This window comes from Bufo bufo, chromosome 5 (genome assembly GCF_905171765.1).
Source record: "Bufo bufo chromosome 5, aBufBuf1.1, whole genome shotgun sequence".
NCBI classification, from domain to species: Eukaryota; Metazoa; Chordata; class Amphibia; order Anura; family Bufonidae; genus Bufo; species Bufo bufo.
The window spans coordinates 509,003,958-509,027,718 of NC_053393.1; the positions used below are offsets into that span (position 1 = coordinate 509,003,958).

Below are 23,761 nucleotides of genomic sequence, written 5' to 3' on the forward strand. Positions count from 1 at the left end.
ACTATAATGCCCAGCTGCAGGGTGCAATTTTTTTAAAGATGGCCAATCTGTCTCAAAAGTATAGCAGGGTACCTGAAGCTTATCCCCAACCAAGTGCAGTGAAGTTCACAGCCAACATACATGTGTTACCTTTAGAGATGAGCAAAGTTGTCAAAACGTTCTATTCGGCTGCTTCGCCCAATTTCACAAAGAAATTTGCTTCGTGACTAATTACTTTGTCACAAAGTGCACTTCTTTGTGAGTAGCAGGCCCAATGACGGGCTAGGACGATGGTGACGCCCCCAGTCATTGAACCCCTCAGATGCCGATCGCTGATCGCGGCATCTGAGATGACTATTGAAGGCTGTCAGGAGTTAATTTAAATTTTTTTAAAAATACTCACCTTATCTATTTGCTCGTAAAGAGTCTGCCGTGGCCATCTTGATTGAAGATCCAAAATCTTGCGCAGTGCATGATGACGCCATCACGCTGGTCGGAGTGGTGACCTTATACGTCACCGCACACCAGATTTTGCGCGGTATCTTCAATCAAGATGGCCACAGCGGACTCTTCTCACGTAAATGGATGAGAATGATTTTTTTTTACCGCCATTTTAGGGAAAACTGATTAGTTACCATGAAGCATGAAGAAATTCAGCTTCGCGGAGAATCGAATTTTCCCTGAAATGTCGATTTGCTCAACACTAGGTACCTTCACTGGCTTTTTGTCCATGCTCTGTCCCTTGAAAAGTGCCCTCAACCTTCTGTAAAGTTCAATGCTTCTCCCCCTCAGAGACAGGTACTTGCTGCAGTCACTTTTCTGGCTGATTTAGGTCTACAGGGCTGGTGTATCTCAGTCTGCTGCTTCTATCTGCAGCTTCCACTGCACATATTGATTACGGCTCCTTACTCATCAGCTTCTACTCACAGACTGACCGTGGTTCCCAGATCAGAAGGGTGGGATCAGTCTACACCTAGCAAGTTTATCTAGGGAGGAAAAAGTTAACCCTCTCTCCCATATACAGCTCTTGGAATCACAGATATGCCAACAGCAATACATTAACCCCCTTTAGCAGTGAACCACCGGGTCACTGCACACGTATGGCCAGCTACAGTGACATTTCAACATCTTCTATAGCCCTCTGTTGTTACTTGAAGTCCCACTTTCCTAAACTGCTTGTCCAAATAGGATTCATTCTTTGTAGTCTTTCTTTCTCACATGGCTTGAATTACGCAAGTCATATGTTCCGCATTCCGTTCTGGCAATGAATGGGTTATCACTTGAATGCCAGCAAATTGCAGAGAACTCCTTCTCCCAGTTCAGGTCTAAGCCTTCCCCATATCTCCTTCTCCCTTTTAGTGCTCTACAGACAGGAAAGGAAGTTAAGGTGAGCTGGGGTTTGAGGGGTCTGCAAATGGTTAGGGGGGGACCATAGATGACAAGGGGGCTTTTGAGGATGGCAGGGAGAAGTTTACTTGACTTTTTTTGGTGGCTTATAGTGTTTGAGAGTTGGAAGAAGTTGTGATGATCCATGAGATGAGTGCCCATGGATCTGTGTGGCCAGGATTTATGAGTATGATCTGTTTAGGATTACTGAGCGCTGTAGTAAGTAAGGGGAAGTCAGTAAATATTAATTATAGATGTCCCTGGAATTAGAAGTGAGTGCATGCAGAATACCGCTAAATTATTAATGCATTTTATTTGTTTTACTATAATAGGTGACATGTGAGTTAGGCCTCTTGCACATGAACGTATGCCATCCGAGACATACGGTCTGTGAGCGGGCCATATGTGCTGGAGCAGTATTCATAGATTACAATGCTGTGTACTCCCGTGTGCACGATCAATGCCACTCCGGGACATCTCAAACGTTCAATGAACAATACGTATCTCTATCGTATATATTCATGACTGGTCAATTCTGTATCTTCTGATTATCACACCTTCTGATCACGATACTCAACAGTTAGATATGGGTGTCAGACCTTGTGCACGTGGCTTGAAGGTTATATGGTGGCACACAGAGTGCAGCACTTATGAGCACATACACATAGGGGGTCATCTACTAAGACAAGCTTTTTAACACCAGTCTTATATTCGCCCCTACGCTGCCGTAAGATTCGGCTAATTTATAAACACCCGTGCGCCTGGAAAGAAAAAACATTCTGCTCACTGATTTTTTTGCCAGAAACAGGCATAAATGTTAGTAAATTTGCTGGAATCCAGGTCCCGGCGCCTACCTGGCCCGCTCAACTCCCAAGTGGCAAATCCTGCGCAAAAACGTTAAAAAGTCGCAAAAAGAGGTTATGCAACTTTTTTTAAGCCAAAAAGTGGTGAGGCGAATTTAGTAAATTTACTTTTAATTACTTTTGGCATAAAAAAAGTTGCATGGCCCCTTGTTTGTGACTTTTTAAATACCCATGCGACAAACTTTTGCTGCATAGGCGTTTTGTGCCGACCTCGCCACTGGGGAGTGGTGGGGCCGGGCCCAGACCATCAGCCCTGGCAAATTCACTAATGTTTACTATTTATTTTTAATGGCCGCTTTGCATCAGATTTTTAACACCCATTAAAAAAACTGATGGATTTCATAGGCTTTTTTTTAACCTTTTTAGTGCCCTCAGTATATAACATCTCCCAGTATAAATAATGCCCCCATAGTGCCTCCCAGTCTAGATAATGCCCCCATAGTGCCTCCCAGTATAGATAATGCCTCATAGTGCCCCTAGTATAGATAATGGCCCCCTTTGTGCCCATAGTATTATAAAATGCCTCCTTTGTGGCCCCAGTATTATTAAGGGCAGACAAAAAAAAATACCCCAACCACTTGTACACTCGTTTCTCACTGCAGGTATTAGGACCTGCTGCCAGAGTGATCATGTGATGTCATTGCGTTGGAAGTGCAGGTCCTGCTGCCTGCAGTGAGGAGTGAGTGTTCTGGCACGTGCAAGTAGTTGGGGTATTATTATTTCTTTTTGTATTTTAACCTCTGAAAGGCCCTTTCTTTTAACGTCAGTTAGATGGGTGCCCTGCATGATTTCAATTTGACTCCGTCTAGCCAAAAATAGGAAATGTCATATGATTTGATGGCTGCTATTCACTGGCATCATGTGTCCATTTTTCACATTTGTGTAGCTACATCCTTCTGCCCTGATTTTAATTTTCTAGATATAGGCCGAGGAGAGCTAAGACTGATAGCGCAGGTTCTCATCTGAAGAGGGCACTACGTCACTGGCAGATGGGTTCACACACTTTGATCAAAACGTGGGCAAAGAAGCTACACAGCGATCTCGGCCGCAACACCCGTCGTATGACCAAAGATCACTGTGTAGCAGTGGAGCCATTGACCTAAATGGGGTTGCAGCATGATTCACAAGCTGCTTGACAATATTCAGAATTCCTATGGTGGTGAATAGAGAGGTGGCTGTACGTGCGTGGTTTGTTCTCCATTCACTTAGGGCTCCAGTCCAAGAGGTGGAACACATACCTATCCAGGGATGCACCACCTATGAGGCCAGGTGAGACGATCACCTCAGTCAGCACTAGGTAGGGGCAAGAGGGGGGCAGTGGAAGGGCCATGGGCAATGAGCGCTTTCATTGTGGCAAAGGGGTTAGGTTAAGAAATTGGCATGGTTGGGGCACAGTGTTTCAAAGGCTAGGTGCACCACTGTACCTATTGGATATTTATGCATATTCTATCAATATTTCATAAATATCCCAGATGGGAATACTTCTTTATACAGGTATGACGATAACAAGATGGAGTCCAACCAAATGAGGGACATGGGACCCCTGTTCTCGTGATCAGTGACTCTGCTCGATTAGGCTGTAGGTGGGATGAGATGTTGCCCTCGTGTTGGTTACTTGTCACGCTTCGGTGTGGGAGGGATACACCACACCGAGCATAAGAGGGAAGGGGGAAACAGGGAATCAGGCCTAAGAACTAGTGAAATAAGAAGGACACCTCCTAGTAAAACCCTAGCCAAGATCCTGTCTGACTACCAGTATGAACAGACCCCAGAGGTAGGTGTGTTCATACACAGGAATACCTAGAGTCCTATCAAGCCCTATAGGACCCTGGTACTAATGGCAGGGACAAGACTACCTGTTCCTCCAAAAGGAAGGACAAACAGGAGTCTCCTTCAGGCCTAATACAAACAATAGGGAAAAGAAACACACAGAACCCAAACAAAATACAAGAAGGGAAAGGAAAGACTTAACTTCAAAGGAGCTATGGAAGCACCAGGAACTCAGCCGAGATCCACACACCAGCAATGAAACTGAAGCTATAAACCGCACAGCATAGTGGGAGAAGCAGCAATAAATAAGGAAGGTTAAATGACCACATAATCAACACCTGGAGGCAAGGGGTGTGGCCATTACCAGAAACAACACAGACGCCTATTGGTCCTCAGGGAAAACCTGTCAGATCAAACCACGTGTTGCCAGTCTCACCGCTCTCCTACCACCCATTCGCGGGAACGTCCGTGACATTACTGGAATAAAGTCTTCAGGGTGATTCTGGCCCCTAGCAGCTTCAGACGGCTCCACTACTGTAAATAGTATATTTAATTTTCTTTCATGTGGAGCTGAGCAGTAACTTGATAGAAAGATCTTTCTGTAAAGCACAAAACACAGTAGTTTGCTTGTGCCAACAAACAGCATCGTAGCAAAGCAAACAAGCGGTGTCAGGACCTAAAGGATAGATTGTTTGCTCGTTTTACTAACCTGCCAAAAATCATTCTGTTCTCTCCGCCTGCAGGGTTCTCAGGAGTTCCTGCTTTTGAATAAATGGATGGCAACATTTCCCAGCTCTCCCATAGCCCAGGCCATGGACTGGTGGTGAGTAAAATGGACACGTCATTTCAAGGTTTGGAATAGGAATGGAATCTGTTATCATAAACTATTATATAGTTATACAAAATTATTAAAAAGCAAAACAGAAACAAATATTTTGCACTGAGAGTCACATACACATAATGTGGTTACAGCTGCTTGTATTTCTTTTACAGTATTTATCTATATGGAAATAATCAGGACCAGGAGATTTTCCGTTCCTACATTTCCGCCTTCCCAGAGCCATAACTTTTTTATTTACCGTATTTTTCGCCCTATAAGACGCACCGGCCCATAAGGCCCACCTAGGTTTTAAAGGAGGACTATAAGACATTATTTTTTTTTTTATTAGACATCAGATTAGAGCACCAATCAGACCCCCAATGCTAATCAGACCTCAGCTCACAGCCCCAATCAGAAACCCAATATTAATAAGACTCTCTTCTTTTGTATTTTAAATATTTAAAGACTTTTTGGAAAAAAATTTTTTTTTGCTTTGCATGGCCATATTCTAACCCCCATAACCTTTTTAAATTTACATCTATTGAGCTGTGTGAGGACTCACTTTTTGCAGAGCAATCTGCAGTTTTTATTAATAGCATTTTGGAGTCTGTGTGTCTTTTTGATCTTTTTATTAAAAAATTTTTTGGGGAGGTGAAGCCATGAAAAACCGGGAAATCATCCATTTAGATTTTTTTTCCATGACCGCTCTCACCATACAATATGAGAACATTTATATTTTAATAGAGGCTCTGCTGTCTTTATAACTGCTGCGCACTCTCCACTTTTATTTACAGGACCAGGCAATGGAAACATGATCACACCTGGCCCCGTCAATCAAAGTGCAGAAGGCGCAGTAGTTGCAGAGAGAGCAGAGCCTCTAGGAGTAATGTCAACGCCCCCGTTGCTCCTAGAGGCTAATTTGCATTAAAACATCCTTTTTCTCAGCAATGCGGACACATATGAACATGGGGCCAACACAGATGTCTTCAGCTGCCAAGCGCATGTGTAACAGGTCAGCCAGTTTCATAGGTGCAAAACTGCTGACAGATGCCCTTTAAGAACCTGACAACTAGATATTTGCATTACGGCTACACAGAGTTGTTGTCAGACAACAGGCACATGTATGTGCAGCTCTCATGTGACTATCCCACCACAAAATTTCACAAGTTATTCTTCTTTTTAGGGCTCATGCACACAACCGTTGGATATTTTGCGGTCCGCAAATTGCGAATCCACAGAACACAGATACCGGTCATGTGCATTCCGCATTTTGCGGAACTGAACGGCCGGCCCCTGGTAGAACAGTCCTATCCTTGTCTGCAATGTGGACAATAATTGGACACGTTCTATTTTTTTCCAGCACGGCGAGCATACGGACACAGAATGCACAGTTCCGTTTTTGTGTTCCGATTGAAGTGAATGGTTCCGCATATGTCCCACAAAAAAGACGGAATGGACACGGGAAAAAAAATACGTTCGCGTGCATGAGCCCTTAACGTCATAGATATTTTTACTTTGTAGATTTCTGACAACTGGACTGGATATAACCTGGATGTGTTCTCCCTGCCCAACCACTACTGCGAGGATCTAGAATGTGTCTTCATACCACATGGAGTCATAGTTGACAGGTATTTCCAGTACTGAGTTTCAGTATTTATAGATTTACCCATTGTATGACATTTTCTGAAGAAATTAGTAAAAATGACACTTTGACCATGTGATAGTATATAAACAATAAAAACTGAAAGGGTTTAACCCATTGGGGGCATTTATGGCGTATTGCTAGGATATGCAGTAAATGTCTGATAGGTGTGAGTCCCACCTCTGGGACCAGCTCCTATGTGCCGTTACCCCATAGTGAAGGAGAGCACATCGCACATGCGCAGCCACCCCTCTATTCACCGATATGGGACTTTAGAAAATAGCCTAGCCAGCACTTGGCTATTTTTGGTAGCCTCATTGTAGTAAATGGAGGGATAACCACTTATGCGCAGCTTGCTTTTCATTCGTGTTGGGGTCCCATTCTTAAAATAGGAAAAGGTCCCTGTACCACTTAAAAACTTGTTTGCAAGATGAAGTAAAATGTAACCAAAATAAAAAAAAGCGCCTAAGGCCCCTTTCACACGGGCGAGTATTCCGCGCGGATACGATGCGTGAGTTGAACGCATTGCACCCGCACTGAATCCTGACCCATTCATTTCTATGGGGCTGTGCACACGAGCGGTGATTTTCACGCATCACTTGTGCGTTGCGTGAAAATCGCAGCATGCTCCTCTTTGTGCGTTTTTCACGCAATGCAGGCCACATAGAAATGAATGGGGTTGCGTGAAAATCGCAAGCAAGTGCGGATGCGGTGCGACTTTCACGCACGGTTGCTAGGAGACGATCATGATCACATGATCTTTTACCATGGTGATGGATCATGTGATGGACCATGTGATGACCGGAGTGACGTCACCACACCACGCACCTGCCTAAGAGCTTGCAGAACCACCTTTAGCAGCAACAAGTTGAAATAGAGAAGATCATTTTCTGTAGGACTTTATCTCTCACATTCTTCTGGAGGAATTTTGGCCCAATCTTCTTTACAACTTTGCTTCAGTTCATTGAGATTTATGGGCAGTTTTGTGAGCAGCTATTTTAAGGTCCCAACACATCATTTCATTTGGGTGGAGGTCTGGACGTTGACCGGTTCATGGAAAAACATCAATACTCCCACAACACACCAATGATTCTAAACCAAGTGTGTGGCCATATAGACAGAAAACACACAAAAAGCCACACTACAAAAATGTAAATAAATATAATATTTATTGAATTCCATATAATAAAAAGTATAATGATACAATCACAGAGATACGGTTAAAAACGGATACCATATAGCAGCATGTGGCGAGTCACACATAAAAGCACACAGCGATCTATGCGTATCAAAGAACACCTGTAAAAGTCCACTAATCGGAGGGGCCCATACCCATCAGTGCACTAATCCTGAAAGTCAGGATGATTTATATAGCTAAGTAAAAAGTTCCCTAGCCAACCTACAAAGCAGGCAGGCCCAATGGCCATATCATATTCGTGCATGTTGGATAACCAACCCAACTGTATAAACCACAATATAAGATAGGTAAGGCACAAGGCTAGACTCAAAGGTAATAAGTATAATAAGTGGAACAAACATAGAAACATGAAATGATACAGACCGCTGTGTAGTGTGACCTCCAGCAACTCCCCGACGCACGTTTTGCCCGACGGCTTCTTCCAGGGGGCGTGACCGGGAATTTCGGTTCATGGAAAAACCTTGATTCTTCTCTGTTTCAGCCATTCTGTTGTAGATTTGCTGGTGTGCTTGGCATCACTGTTCTATTGCACGATCCAGTTTCGGCCAAGCTTTAGCTGTTGGTTACATGGCCTCACATCTGACTTAATTTTACTCTACAGTGGAGTTTTTGGTCAACTCAATGACCGCAAGGTGCCCAGGTCCCGTAGCTGCAAAGAAAACACAAATTATCCCCCCTCCACCACCATGGTTTTTGTGCTGCTATGATGTGCTTGGTTTTCACCAAACAGGGCGCTGTGCGTTATGGTCAGACATCTCCACTTTGGACTTGTCTGTTCGAAGAACATTGTTCTTGTAATTTGTTCAGATGCTACTTTGCAAACTTAAATGGTCACTGACTTATGAAAAAAGGTCACTGACCTACAGTATCAAAGGTTTTAATCGGTGGGGGTCTGATTGCTGAGACCCTTACTAATCGCTAGATTGAGGCGAGAGAAGTGCTCACATATAGTGATGAGCGGCAGGGGCAATATTCGAATTCGCGATATTTCGCGAATATTTGGGCGAATATTCGCCATATATTCGAGAATTCGCGAATTCATGATCTCCAGGCATTATTTTCTTGATTAAAAAAAATCGAATATTCGCGATTACGAATATATTTTGTGATATTCTAAATATTCTCGAAGTGCCGATATTCGCGATTAAAATTCGCAATTCGAATATTCGTGATCAACACTACTCACATAGTGTGCTCTCTCCTCACTGCTCCTTAGACAGTCTATGGGCCCGTTTCCATACCATCTTCATATGCAGCGCTATGGGATTTTATTGCACATTTTGACTTGCCCATTGCAGTCAGCGGGCAAAATCTGCAAGAGATCCATGAAACTCCTGCATCAGAGTTTTTAAAATCCACACCAGCGGTCAATTTATATTCTGCCACAGATTTATCTGCTTCAGCATTTCCATCACATGTGAATTGACCCCTACAGAGTTTGAGCGATAAGCCTAATGATGCTATACATTTACTTATGTTACATTGTCCATCAGCTCTTTGGATTTGCTTCTTCCCTAGTGTTTTTTCTTAACAATAGCCTGGATCTTGAAAGCAGGAGGACGCTCTGATGTTCAATCAAGCTGCTTTCATCTCTCACCTTTAATGAGGACAAAATCCTAACGTCCAGTAAGCTCTCTTAGTGGGTGGCCTCAGATAATGTCTCCCCTCCTGTGTCCTCCTATGACGGGCTGATAATAATTCCACGTGTTTCTTTTCCAGGATAGAAAGACTGGCCAATGACATAATGAAAGACATTGGAGACAATCACATCACTGTCCTGTGTGTGCTGAAAGGAGGCTACAAATTTTGCGCTGATCTGGTAGAACACATCAAGAACCTGAGCCGCAATTCAGAGAGGTTTATTTCTATGAGAGTAGACTTTATCAGGCTGAGAAGTTACTGTGTGAGTCCTCTATTAGTATTTCATTTTTATTTTCTTTAGGGCTCATTCAACCGGCCGTTGTTCGGTCTCCAAAGCACGGGCACCATCCATGCGTCTGCCACGACGGATCCAAACCCATTCAACTTGAATGGGTCCATGATCCGTCTGCACCGCAAAAAAATAGAGCATGCGGAGGCACGGACAGAAAACCCACGGAAGCACTCCGTAGTGCTTCCGTGGGGTTCCGTGCCTCCGTTCAGCACTGACCTTCTGGGTTGCAGACCCATTCAAGTGAATGGCTCCTCATCTGTTATGCGGGGTGCACATGGCCGGTGCCCGCATATTGCGGACCCACTGTTTGCGGGCCAACAACGGCCGTGTGAATGAGCCCTTAACCTGCATAAAATCAAAAAGTATGGAACATTGGCCTCAAAATGATCCTTGGAGATTTGGATAGGTGACAGATCCACCAAAAAGTGATAGTTCCATATATTTTATATAAAAGGGGTTTGCAAGGACTTTTATACTGATGGCTTATCCCAAGGATAGGTCATTAATATAAGATCGATGGTGCGCCAGTCTTCACTTCAATGAGAGCAGAGCTGCAGTACCAGGTACGGCGACTACATCATGTATGGAACTATAAAGTATCGGGGCACAGTAGCTCATTCGAGGGCGCCAGGAATCAGACTTACTTGATCTGATAATGATCAATATTAATGTTGCAGAAAACCCCTTTAAACAAGCTGACTGACAAGGACAACTCTTGTCCATATATCCGAATCGGACATCATAGAGGGGGTCTCCTGTAAGAATGAGCCAAAGAGGGATTTTCTGATTAGCTGTTTTCTGAAATCCCATAGAGGTGACTGGAGAGTGCACAGTGTAAGCGCAGCCACCTCTTCATTCACCTCTATGGCATTGTCGGAAATAGCCAAGCCGGCGCGCGGCTATTTTTTGGAACTCTCATAGCGTTGAACGGAGGGTGGCAGCGCATGTTCGGCTGTTCTCTGTTCACTTCCGAGGCCCCTGGAGATAGGAGAAGAGGGCCAGAGGTGGGACCTGCATCTATCTGCCACTTAGCAAAATGCTAGGCATCAGCTGTTCTGAAACTACAACTCCCAGAATCCTCCTTTCAATTCTATGGGAGTTACAAGAGCAGCCGATAAATTGTGCATGCTGGGAGTCGTAGTTTCACAGCAGCTGGAGTGCCGAAGGTTGCTGATCCCTGCAATACTGTATGCCATCAATGTCCCAACCCCTTTAAAAAGGTCTGTGCGGGTTGCGACAGTGGGACCACCAGTACTTGATGACATATCCTAGCAATGTTATGAGAAAACCCCTGGGGTCCATGTGGCCTCGTTGCTTTACATCAGGCTTTGACTTGTATTTCCAGTACATCAGATGACTCAGGCAAGGCAGCACCCATGGGATCTGTCAACACATTCTAGTCCTAAAACCTTCTCCATATTTCAGAAAAATGTTCTCCTTTTTTCACAATGCTTCTCCGAGTTTCTGACTTGTCCAATGTTTTTGCCTCGGTAGGTGTAATATTAGTTACTAATACATCTGATATAACTCATAGACATGACTGTAATTTCCAGCTAATATACCATTATGTTTTCTTCAGAATGACAAGTCGACTGAAGACCTGCAGATCATTGGAGGGGAGGACCTGTCAAAATTGTCCAGAAAGGTATTTAATGCATGATTTCATTTATAAAGTGATTCCACTTAATGGAAATGTGTCACCAGAAATGTTATCCACCAGTTAAAATCAGATAGTAGCACATTTCCTTTTTTTCTAAACTGTTTTTATTTTCTGATTGTAGATTTTTTTAATTCTATTATCTGAACATGATTATGGGGACGGCCATCCTGCCTGAGCTGTTCTTAACAGCATTTAGAAAGCAATAAGAAAATTGCTTTACGGCATCCCCATGGAGCATAGACACAGTGGTCAGGAAGGGAACTCTAAGGGAGCGTTTTCTGGGGGGGTGAGGTGATATCATCACAGGCAGGATTAGAATGACAGATAAGTAGATAACTGCAGCAAAGTGATCTGTACAGACCAAGAAGCGGCGCCTATTATCAGTGGCGTGCCTAGGGTGTTTGGCAAACGGGGCGGGTCCTTTCTCTGGCACCAATACTTTAAAAAAATGTTACCCCCTAAGGCTACTTTCACACTAGCGTTCGGAGCGGATCCGTCTGATGTTTCATCAGACGGATCCGCTCCGATAATGCAGACGTTCGCATCCGTTCAGAATGGATGCGTCTGCATTAAAACTTAGATAATTTTCTAAGTGTGAAAGTTGTCTGAGCGGATCCGTTCAGACTTTACATTGTAAGTCAATGGGGAACGGATCTGCTTGAAGATTGAGCCATATTGTGTCAACTTCAAGCGGATCCGTCCCCATTGACTTACATTGTAAGTCTGGACGGATCCGCTCGCCTCCGCACGGCCAGGCGGACACCCGAACGCTGCAAGCAGCCTTCAGGTGTCCGCTCACTGAGCGGAGCGGAGGCTGAACGCTGGCAGACTGATGCATTCTCAGTGGATCCGCCTCCACTGAGAATGCATTGGGGCCAGACGGATGCGTTCGGGGCCGCTCGTGAGCCCCTTCAAACGGTGCGCACGAGCGGACACCCGAACGCTAGTGTGAAAGTAGCCTTACAGTAGTATTGCCCTCATTGCACAACCTTCATAGTAGTTTTGTCCAGATATGTGCCCTCTCATGGTAGTTATGCCCATATTGTGCCTCTTTAAGGTAGTTATGCCTTCACTGTACAACTTTCACAGTAGTTATGCCCACATTGTGCCCTTTTAAAGTACTTATCCCTTCATTGTGCCCCCCTCACAGTTGTAATGCCCTCTTTGTGCCTCCCTCACAGTAGTTATGCCGTCTCTGTGCCCATTTCAAAGTAGTAATGCCCTATCTGTGCCCCCTTTACAGTTGTAATGCCCTCTCTGTGCCCCTTCAGAGTAGTTATGCCCTCAGTGTGCCCCCATAACAGTAATAATGCCCTCTCTGCCCCTTCGTAGTGTGAGGCGCACCCCCCGGAAGTCACGAGGGGTAAGGTATTTTCACAAAGTAAGGATTTTTGTTAGAACACTGGCACCCGGGGCGGCGCCCCCCCCCCCCCCCCCCCGCCTCCTCTCCCTGGGCACGCCACTGCCTATTATTAGACATAGTGACATGTGCGAAAACTGCAGGATTTTATCATGGAAAGTGAAAAATGACATCATCCTAAATTCTTTAAAAATATGTTAAACATAAAAAAGTGATTTAAAGGGATTCTGTCATGAGATTTTACCCCTATAACCTAAACGTATGCTCATATCCGGAATAATAAGAATAACCCTAAGCTGGCCTTATTAAACTTCACTGTGGCTCTATTTGCCCAAAAAACAGGTTTTTATAACCTGTCAATCACTCACTTAAGGCGCCCAAGGGGAGGTCCAATAATACAGGCCGCATCCCTCGCCGTCCGGTGCCCAGCGCCGCCTTCGCTGTCTTCTGCGCATCCTTCTACAGCTCAGCGCAGCCTCCGCAATCCTACCCGTCCCTCTGCCAGATCCCTCCGATACAACCTTTCTCACATAATGGAGGGCCTCATTCACATTGTGGTACAATTGTTCAGGTAGTGGGACTCCTACACTCATAAATCCTATGCACTAAGTGAAAGGGCTGCCAAAAATTACAAGGAACCGGCACTCCAATACACCCTTTATTACACATAAAGGAGGGCATCATACACAGCCTTGAAAAATTATGATTTATGGCCTGTCAGTGACCCTCAAAAACATTAGGAGAAAGGGCCTGCTGGTGACCCTCTAAAACATTAGGGGCGAGGGCCTGCTACTGATCTGACCATCTAAAACATTAGGGGCAAGGGCCTGCTGGTGACCCTCTAAAACATTATGGTTGAGGACCTGCTGGTGACCCTCTAAAACATTCAACGTGAGGGTCTGCTGCTGAGCTGACCCTCTACAACATTAGGAGCGAGGGCAGCCTAATAAGCATGTTGATATGATGGAGGAGAAGGAGGACGAGAAAAGGAAGATTGAACCATATACCCTTTTTTGTGGTGGAAGGGGTGCATGGGAATACAGTGTATACAATGCACCATAAAAGCCACATTTAAAGTGCCTTTATGTTCAGCCGCTTTCCTCTGGTGGAGTAGAGAAGTCAGGGGAAATCCAGGCCTTGTTCATTTTGATAAGAGTCAACCGGTCAGCATTTTCAGTTGACAGTCGGATGCGCTTATCAGTTATTATGCCCCCAGTAGCACTAAATATCTGCTCTGACAAAACGCTGGCAGCAGGAAGGTCAGCACCTCCAAGGCATAGAGCGCCAGTTTGTGCCACGTGTCCAGCTTGGACACCCAATAGTTGTAAGGCACAGAGGGATCACTGAGGACGCTGACACGGTCTGCTACGTACTCCTTCACCATCTTCAAAAACGTTTCCCTCCTTCTGATACTAGGCCGCGCATTAGGTTGAGGCGCTGGTGGGATGTCATGAAACTGTTCCAGGCCTTGGAGAGTGCTGCCCTGTCTCTGTTGGAACTGCTGTGTGTTCCCCTCGTCTCCCCTCCTCGGTTGCCCAAGGAACTACGTACTCTGCTGCCAGCTTTGTCAGCTTGAAAGTTTAGGAGCAATTTTCCACAAGAACCTTCTGATATAGCACCATTTCGCTCGTCCTCTCCACCACAGGAATGAGAGATGAGAAGTTCTCTGTAGCAGGGGTCGAGAAGGGTGAACAACCAGTAATCAGTGTTGTCCAAAATGCGTATAACGCGAGGGTCACGGGAAAGGTAGCATAACATAAAATCAGCCATGTGTGCCAGAGTCCCAACAGACAAGACTTCGCTGTTCTCATCAGGAGGATGACTCTCAATCTCCTCATCCTCTTCCTCCTCTTTGGCCCATCTACGCTGAACAGATAGAATAAACCTGCTATGAGTACTACCCTCTGTAGGGGAGGCAACCGTCTCCTGCTCCTCCTCCTCCTCCTCCTCATCATCCAATTTGCGCTGAGAAGACGAACTTAGGGTGGTCTGGCTATCACCCTATGTACTGTCTTCCCCCATTTCCACCTCTTCCACATGCAAATCGTCCGCCTTCATTGTGAGCAGCGAGCGTTTCAGTAGACACAGAAGTGGGATAGTTACGCTGATAATAGCGGCATCACCGCTCACCATCTGTGTTGATTCCTCAAAGTTTCTTAAAACCTCACAGAGGTCAGACATCCATGCCCACTCGCCGCTTGTGAAGAGCGGAAGCTGACTGGAAAGGCGACGACCATGTTGCAGCTGGTATTCCACGACTGCCCTCTGCTGCTCACAAAGCCTGGCCAACATGTGGAATGTGGAGTTCCAGCGCATGCTCACGTCGCACAACAGTCGGTGAGCTGGCAATTGCAAGTGCTGCTGCAGCGTTGCCAGACCGGCGGCAGCTGTAGATGACTTTCACAAAATGGGCACTCAAGTGCCGCACCTTCACCAGTAGCTCATGCAAATTGGGGTAGGTTTTGAGAAACCGCTGAACCACTAAGTTGAACACATGGGCTAGGCATGGTATGTGTGTGAGCTTGCCGAGCTCCAAAGCCGCCACCAAGTTACGGCCATTATCAGACACAACCATGCCTGGTTCTAGGTTGAGTGGCGAGAGCCACAGCTCAGTATGGTCCCTTATACCCTGCCACAGCTCTGCGGAGGTGTGCTGTTTGTCACCTAAGCAGATCAGTTTCAGCACGGCCGCTTCCCCACTGCAGTGCTACACTGCTTCCAGCTACCAACTGATGGCTGACTGGTGCTGCAAGATGAGAATTCAGAGGTGGAAGTAGAAGAGGAGGTGGAGGAGGAGAAGGGGGGATTGCAGTCACTAATGTAGGTGGTGGCGGAAATCCTGATGGAAGTAGGGCCCGCAATTCCTGACGTCGGTAGCACCTGTGCCATCCCAGGGTACAACTCGCTCCTGGCCTCCACAACGTTCACCCAGTGTGCCGTCAGGGAAATGTAGCGTCCCTGGCCAAAAGCACTTTTCCATGTGTCAGTCGTTAAGTGGACCTTTCCAAAAACTGTGTTGGTCAGGGCATGGGTGATGTTACGGTACACATCAGGCTGCGGAAAGCCTCAGTGTCCACAAACCTAAATGGCAACATTTCCAGGGCCAGCAATTTGAGACACTAATTGTCGTTGACTTATTGACAACTGTGTCACATCATCATCATCCACCTTGTGAAACACTAATTGCCGTTCCCCACTGTCATCTTCTTCTGACTGTGGGTGCTCAAGAGTTTGGGAATCAGTGCACAAGATCTCCTCATGTCCCTCTTCAAGCCGGCTTGGGGAGAGGCCCAAATCAAGGCATGGCACTCTCCATGGCGGGAGGAAGGAGGATCAGGGTGAGGATTCTGTTGACCAGACTTTTGGCTACTGAGACTGGACTTTGTGGAAGACAGGGTGGTGCTTAACCGACTGGAAGCATTATCTGCTGCAATCCAACCGACCACCTGGTCGCACTGGTGTGACTTCGAGAGTGGTGTCCTGTGCTGCCCTGCAAACTGGGACAAGAAGCTAGGTATCGTGGATGAGCGTGTTTCTTGTGCTCTGGCAGCAGGCACAGTTTCACCGCGCCCAGGGCCACGGCCTCTGGTGCACCATCAGCAGCACAGCCACTTATACGTCCCTTACTCCTCGCCTTGAGCATATTAAATGGTATATATGCTTGCAAGTATGTCACACGTACAGTAGTGCAGGTTTTGTAAGTGTATGCGCAAATAAAGTACGCAGAATGTCACTGATATTTAGGATGCGCAAACGTTATACAACAGATGTAGCAGAGGTTGTGTCACTGTCAGCAGCGGCCAGACAATTTCACCAAATTTAGCGCAGGTTGTGGTAATAATATATATGGCAGCCAGATAAAACAATAGTCCTGAAAAGGGCTTGTGGGTCTCTAACACCTTTTAACAGTAAACCCTGCCTGAAAAAAAAAACTATTCCTGTCCCTACACTATCTTTCCCTTTCACTGCAGCTCTCCCTGACTAAGACTGAGCCGAACCACGTATCATAGGGCACTATATAGCACCCAATGACGCGTTTCGGCCAGCCAACCACTGTAATGCCAGTAACCAACATGGCTACGGCATTACAGTGAGTGCCAGTACTTTCCCGTACGTTTATTGGCTGCGTAGCCAACAAACGTGCGGGGAGGAGATTCGAGCATCGCATCAAAATGGTGTTCGGCCGAGCATGCTCGTCCAACCTTAACCATCATACAATAGCCCCGTGATCAGATATGAACGCAGTTTGACACTATTGTAGCATAGGACCCTTTAATGAATGCCTTTTATAGATGTTTTTATAGTTTTACATAATAAAGTTTACTTCTGGAATTATGGAAAGGTCTTAAAATTTCTAAGATGCTGCTACTTTTGTGTTTAAATTGCTCACCATTTTCCAAAATATGTTTTCTGTCAGTAAATGGAAGCATTCTTTACATCTGGAGACATGGCCTAGGCCTGTGATGGCTAACCTCCGGCACTCCAGCTGTGGTAAAACTACAACTCCCAAGATGCCCCCCTTGCTTGGCTGCTCTCAGAACTCTATAGAAATAAATGGAGCATGCTGGGAGTCGTAGTTTCACCACAGCTGGAGTGCCGGAGGTTAGCTATCACTGGCCTAGGTTCTGCTCAGTCCCATTCAAATGAGTGGGCCTGAGGTGCAATACCAAGCGCAGCCACTATACAATGGACAGCGCTGTGCTTGGCAAGCTGTGAGGGGGTGCAAGTGCTCACCGGAGCGCCGTGGCCTTTTGAAACAGTTTGTAATTCGACCAATGGGCGGCTCTCAAGTAATTAATATAACATTTATTCCCTATACATTTCATATACAAACAGAAAATATACAGAAAAAGTATAAAAAATACAATTCATATAGAAAAAAAACATAAAAATGTAAAAAAATATATTGTCATGGCTAGATGGTTGTAGCAGGCCGTGCTCTATTCTGGTGAGCTCTCCATATATAATGTGTATGTATTCTAACTTTTTGAAACAGTTGACCGACAGGGGTGCCTGGAATCGTACCACCACTGATCACATACGGATGACCTATCCTGAAGATAGGTCATGAGTATAAAACACTCAGAAAACTCCTTTAAACTGCATTAAGAGGACTATCCTACAGAAAGCATTACTGTGCAATTGCAAGGGGCCGCCCCCTGGGGCCCTATTAGACGGTTTGGTACCCAGGTGTAGAAATGCCAAGTTTTATAGTGTGGCCTAAAATGTCTTTTTATAATGTGTCACGATGCTTCTACCTGGATACAGCTGGACCCCGGGAGTTGGCTCCGAAGCAAACAAATAGGGGGGAATAATTGAGGGTTAAAAGAATAACTTGAGTCCAGACCTTAAGATGCAGTTGAAAAGCAGCTTTACTTTGTATAAACGTTCTCCAAAACAGTTTACAGGCTTTGTCTTGGTCCCAGCAGGCTTTAGCATTAAAACTCTGGCAGGCAAACTCGTCTCTGCTACATCTGTTTCTCTCTGGCTCTGCTGTGCTGACAGGCTGACTGTATAACTTTGCTTTTGCTGTATGCTGCAACTTCTCTCTTTGTAGTCTGTCTCTTAATTTTTGCCAGGGAACTCTCCTCCTGGCTTCTGGGTCTCTAAGCTGTGGCCTCCATGAACAGCAGAGCTGAGGGTGCTCTGGCTGGCTTGGGCATGCCCAGCAGAGACATGCCCAGCACACCCTCCCTTGTCAGGGGTTAAGCTAGAACTCACTAGCTCTCATCCCCACCCTTCTTGCAGGAAGTGGGACTCGCCCACTCCTCCACAGAGGGGGGTTTAAATGGAATGGAAGGTTTCTATTCTAGCTAAGTACAGCTCTGCCATGTTTGCTGCCACCTGCTGGTGAACCAGGCACATTACATTTGAACATAACAGTTACAAACATTAGAAATGCACAGTGTATAAGATCCTGAAATAAATGCATAGATGACATGATATTAGCATACACAGATAGAAGCATGGCGTAGGAGTGGTAATGCCACTCTGGGGCGTTACACAATGCACAGGGCATTTCAAATCAAGTATTATTGCACTACACACACAATAAAATATTGTTCGGTTTCGTATGTACATTACATTTTACTCTTTGATAGCGCCCCCTGCTGTTTCTCATGTGACCAACGTTCTGGTCCACCTTTCCCTGCATTCAGTGGTGGAACCACATGCTCAGTGGCTGCCCTGCTTTCTTCCTTCTCTCAATGTAGGCATAGTGAGCTCATAGTGAAGCAGTCCAGACACCTTTTATACATTCATCCCTAAATTCATACAAATACAGTCCAGAATTTCCCTTCACTTGTGGGGTAACCCTTTAACATAAAATGAGAAAATGTTTAAAGTAGTTTTCCAGAATTTGGAAGAAAAAAACATAGCTGTTCATGCCCCACGTCCACTGATGCACAGCCTACAGACAAGAGTGACATATTTGTTATGTAATTCAGGACAATCCCTTTACAACTTTGCCTTTACACTAGGAAACAACAGACCAGACCATTTATTTTGTGTTTCTCCTTTTTTCCCAGAATGTACTGATTGTAGAGGTAAGTGGATTTATTTATTTTAACGGTTTCTCTAGACTTTTCCTTTTTTGCAGCGTCTGAACTCCGGAGGAGTGCAGGAGGATGGGAGTGGTAGTGGCTGTGGCTGCAATAATCATTCACAGAGGCAGCGCTCACACCAATAATCCCCCAGGGTCAAGCAGTGACAGGAGGGTGCACCCTGTCTTCCCTTCAGTGCATACCCTATTGTTGGGGCTCCTGCTTGATGGTAGTTGGGGTGACCTTGGTGTTGTGGGTCTGAGACAGGTACAAGGCAGGAGATGCTATGGACGGCAAATATTGCTGGAGTCAGTAACCAGGCCAGTTGTAGAGAATAAATGTCTCTCTGTAGTTGTTGTACATCCAATAGTATCAAAACACAATTATTTTCAATTCAAATCTTCCCCGATAGCAATGTATGGCTATAGGTCAGGATGGGGAATGTAGTACTCCTTCCCTCTATTTTTCCAAAGTCACTGCAGAATTTAAAGGGTTTCTATCACCAGGATTAACCCTATTAAACTGGCTGACATTAGTGATGTGCTAATGTCAGCAGACCCTAACTAGCCTCTTCTTATGCTTACGCCCCCCCGCTCCTAGAGGCTAATTAGCATATAATAAAAGTTTAAATTGTGCAGTAAGGGGCGCATAAATAAGCATAAGAAGAGGCTAGTTAGGATCTGCTGACATTAGCACATCGCTAATGTCAGCCAGTTTACAGAAACCCTTTAAAGCTGGCAATATTACTCTTGCAATGGTGGCTGTAATTCGCAGCAGGGGCTAGGATTGATATACAGTTGGCCACACTGTGTCTAAAGGTGAAGGCTGCTTTTACAATGTCCTTCTCACTGCAGTAAAGTCTCTACCAGCCTTAAACAGCAAATACCTTACTGACTGACTCCAATGTCCGGCCATGCAGATTCTGAACTTTCTTGGTTCTTTCTTTTTCTTTTCCTGGAGACTGTAAAACAGAGATGGCTTTCTTGATGCAAATGTCCTCAGATTCTTTGGAACTCAGCTAACTATAGAATGAGGTAGGGGCAGATCTATACCCCAGTAGCTATAAAGCATGATGCAGAGCCGCCTGTGGTAGCTTATAATGGCCCCCTATAGTGTACCCTGTATTATTATGCCCACCGTAGTGGCAGTACGTATAATGCACCCCCTGTAGTTCCCATTATAATGCCCCCTTTAGTGCTCTGGTCTGTATTATAATGTGCCCCCTGTAGTGGTCTGGCCTGTATTATAATGTGCCCCCTGTAGTGGTCTGGCCTGTATTATAATGTGCCCCCTGTAGTGGTCTGGCCTGTATTATAATGTGCCCCCTGTAGTGCTCTGGCCTGTAATTTAATGACCCCTGTAGTTTACCGGCCTGTATTATAATGTGCCCCCTGTAGTGCTCTAGCCTGTTTTATAAAGAGCACACTGTAGTGCTCTGGCCTGTATTATGATGCCCCACTTTAGTGCCTCTTCTATTATACTTCCCACTTATAATGCCCCATTGCATTGCCTCTTGTATGATACTTCCCCCTGTATTATAATGTCCCCTCTAGTGGTCAGCCCTGTATTATAATGCCCCCCTGCAGTATAATGCCCCCCTGTAGTGCTAGCATGCATAATGCGCTCATCAGCCCTCCTTCCCCTGGAAGCATAACGCCCACCTGTAATGGTAGTACAAATTGTCTTACGGCCCCACGCATCGCTGACAAACAGAATTACCGTATGCCACCCACTCCTGGAATGGAGTAAAAAAATATGACTTATTTTATGACAAATTCATACTTTAAAAAGGTGCACCAAGATAAACTGGCCACAAAAACACTGCACAACTATCCCCGCTCAGAAAATTCACCCACACCATGCAACTGTGTAAAGAGTCTTAAAAGACTACAAAACAAGCGAAGCGTGATTAGTTAATGTGTCTAAAACAATAAGGCTGTCCAAACAAGTAAAAATTAGTCAAAAACAGGCGCAAACCACAATAATATATGACCCCCAATGTATCTGGTCTACGGTGAATTTCCTGGTGGCAGACTGCATTTAACACAACCCAATTTTGAGAATAAAGCGAGTCCTGTTCTGGTTCTGGTCCAATTGACCTTTCTCTGGTGGTTTTCCAGCTATAGACATTCCGCGCCAATCCCTGTGATATCGGTATATTTACCAAATGTCTTTATAATTTACAGGATGTTATAGGAACCGGCAGAACAATGGAAGCTCTTCTAAGTCACCTGGAGAAGTACAGTCCAAAAATGGTGAAAGTGGCAAGGTTGGTATCTACATTACCGAATAATGTACCGTACATCATATACAGTATATAGTGAAGCCTCTCCAACAAGACCACCTCTTAGAGAAGATCTTTTTGGAGAGTCAGAAAAAATTATGTAGCAACAGCATCCACGTTCAGCATACCACTTCTGTTAAAGGGGTAGTCCCATCTCACCATTTCTCCACCGTTTTGGCGCTCAGCTGTTTCTGTTACTTTCATTCTGCAGGTCAGTATGATTGTTGCTATACCACATACTGTATGTATAGTTTTTCTTGCGTTTTAATTCTGAAAAAAACATATAGAAACTTTTTTTTTTTTAAATTAGTTTTCTCTTTTCATCATCATATTCTGACCCTTATAACTTTTTTGAAGTTATGTGTAGAGTTGAGCGGACACCTGGATGTTCGGGTTCGACCAAACTTCGAAAAAAAGTTTGAGTTCAGGACCCGAACTTGACCCCGAACCCCATTGAAGTCAATGGGGACCCAACTTTGGAGCACTAAAATGGCTGTACAAATGTCATGGAAAGGGCTAGAGGGCTGCAAATGGCATCAAAATGTGGTTAAGAGCATGGCAAGCGCTCTGCAAACAAATGTGGATAGGGAAATGACTTTAAATAGCATAAAATACGTAAAAATAAAAAATAATAATCTTGATCTAGGAGGATGAGGTCCATAGGGAGTAGGAGGTTGAGGAGGCGGTGGATATGGCGGTGTTGGTGGAAGTGGTGGTGGAGGAGGAGGTAGCTTACACTGCTTTTTGGTTTTAAACGTATTTTTATTTTTTTTAATTAGGGTACACCCCAAAACATTGGGAAATATAACCTGTGATAACCCCCTCTGGTCATGCTAAACACACGTTCAGACAATCCACTGGCTGCAGGGCAGGCCAGCACCTCCAAGGGGTAAAGGGCAAGCTCAGGCCATGTGCCCAATTTGGAGAGCCAGAAGTTGCAGGGGCTGACCCCTGTCAGTCAGTTTGTGTAGGCGTGTGCACACTTACTGCCCCACCATGTTGCACGTCCCCGTGATGTTCACGATCCAATTTAATATCTGCTCTATCAACTTTCGATGTTCTTTTCTGCGCCTACCATGGTGATTACGGGTGGCGGGGAATCAGGGCTCCACGCCGGAGAGGGAGCGTGAGAAAGAGAGACCACATCCCAGGGAGGATACATTTTTTCAAATTTAAAATTATAGAGCGGAAATATGGGACAAAGTATTAAAGCGTAAACGTGGGACAACTTTTTAAAGTTTAAGCATTGAATGAAAGGATGTGGCGCGCATCAGTTAATGAAGAATTTCTTACATTTTATTCCCTGTCAACTATGCAGAGCAGGGGTTGTTTCTATCCGTCAAAATTGGTAAAATTTCACCTGACAATGTAACAGACATCCACCATCCATTTCGATATCTTCTCTATCAACTTTCAATGTTCTTTTCTGAGCCTACCATGTTGATCACGGTTATCGGCGAATCAGGGTTCCACGCCGGAGAGGGAGCGTGAGAAAAAGAGACCAAATTTAAGGGAGATAAACTTATTTTAAAAAATTGGGATCGAGCGGAAATGTGGGAAAATCTGTTAAATCGCAAATGTGGGACAAATTACAGAAGCCCAAATGTGGGCCAAAAGAGTAAAGCGAAATGTGGGAAAAGCTGTTAAAGCACAAATGTGGTATAAATTACAGAAGCCCAAATGTGGGCCAAAAGAGTAAAGCGGAAATGTGGGAAAAGCTGTTAAAGCGCAAATGTGGTACAAATTACAGAAGCTCAAATGTGGGTCAAAAGAGTAAAGCGGAAATGTGGGACAAAGTATTGAAGCGCAAATGTTGGCCAAAAGAGTAAAGCGGAAATGTGGGACAAATTATTGAAGCGCAAATGTGGTACAACTTGTTAAAGTTGCAAGGTGGAGTTCCACCTGGTGGGCACGTCACATATGAGGCGGTGAGCGGGAAGGCCGAAGTTACGCCGCAGCGCTGACAGACGAGCAGCAGCAGGGTGAGAACGCCGAAAGCGCGCACAGACGGCCCGCACTTTATGCAGCAGCTCTGACATATCGGGGTAATTTTTAAGGACCCTCTGCACCACCAAATTCAGCACATGCGCCAGGCAAGGGATGTGCGTCAAACCGGCTAGTCCCAGACTTGCTACGAGTTTTCGCCCATTATCACACACCACCAGGCCGAGCTTGAGGCTCACTGGCAACAACCACTTATCGGTCTGTTGTTCAAGGCCTGTCCACAGCTCCTGCGCGGTGTGGGGTTTTTCCCCCGAACAGATACGTTTTAAAACTGCCTGCTGTCGTTTACCCCTGGCTGTGCTGAAGTTGGTGGTGAAGGT

At 45.2% G+C, this 23,761-nt stretch overlaps 1 protein-coding gene across 5 annotated transcripts in view; it reads left to right on the forward strand.

The window, feature by feature from the left end:
* The first annotated feature begins 1,209 nt into the window (after positions 1–1,209).
* Positions 1,210–23,761, forward strand: part of PRTFDC1 (phosphoribosyl transferase domain containing 1) — a 39,656-nt gene continuing 17,104 nt past the window's right edge. Inside the window, exons 1-8 of one of the 5 annotated variants that reach the window (XM_040434400.1) lie at positions 1,340–1,366; positions 3,723–3,811; positions 4,742–4,821; positions 6,340–6,446; positions 9,378–9,561; positions 11,171–11,236; positions 19,139–19,156; positions 21,340–21,422. In XM_040434400.1, the coding sequence (XP_040290334.1) occupies positions 4,771–4,821; positions 6,340–6,446; positions 9,378–9,561; positions 11,171–11,236; positions 19,139–19,156; positions 21,340–21,422 (509 nt within the window). In that variant the 5' untranslated portion in view covers positions 1,340–1,366; positions 3,723–3,811; positions 4,742–4,770. The other 4 variants (XM_040434399.1, XM_040434401.1, XM_040434402.1 and 1 more) reach the window with 4 other exon arrangements.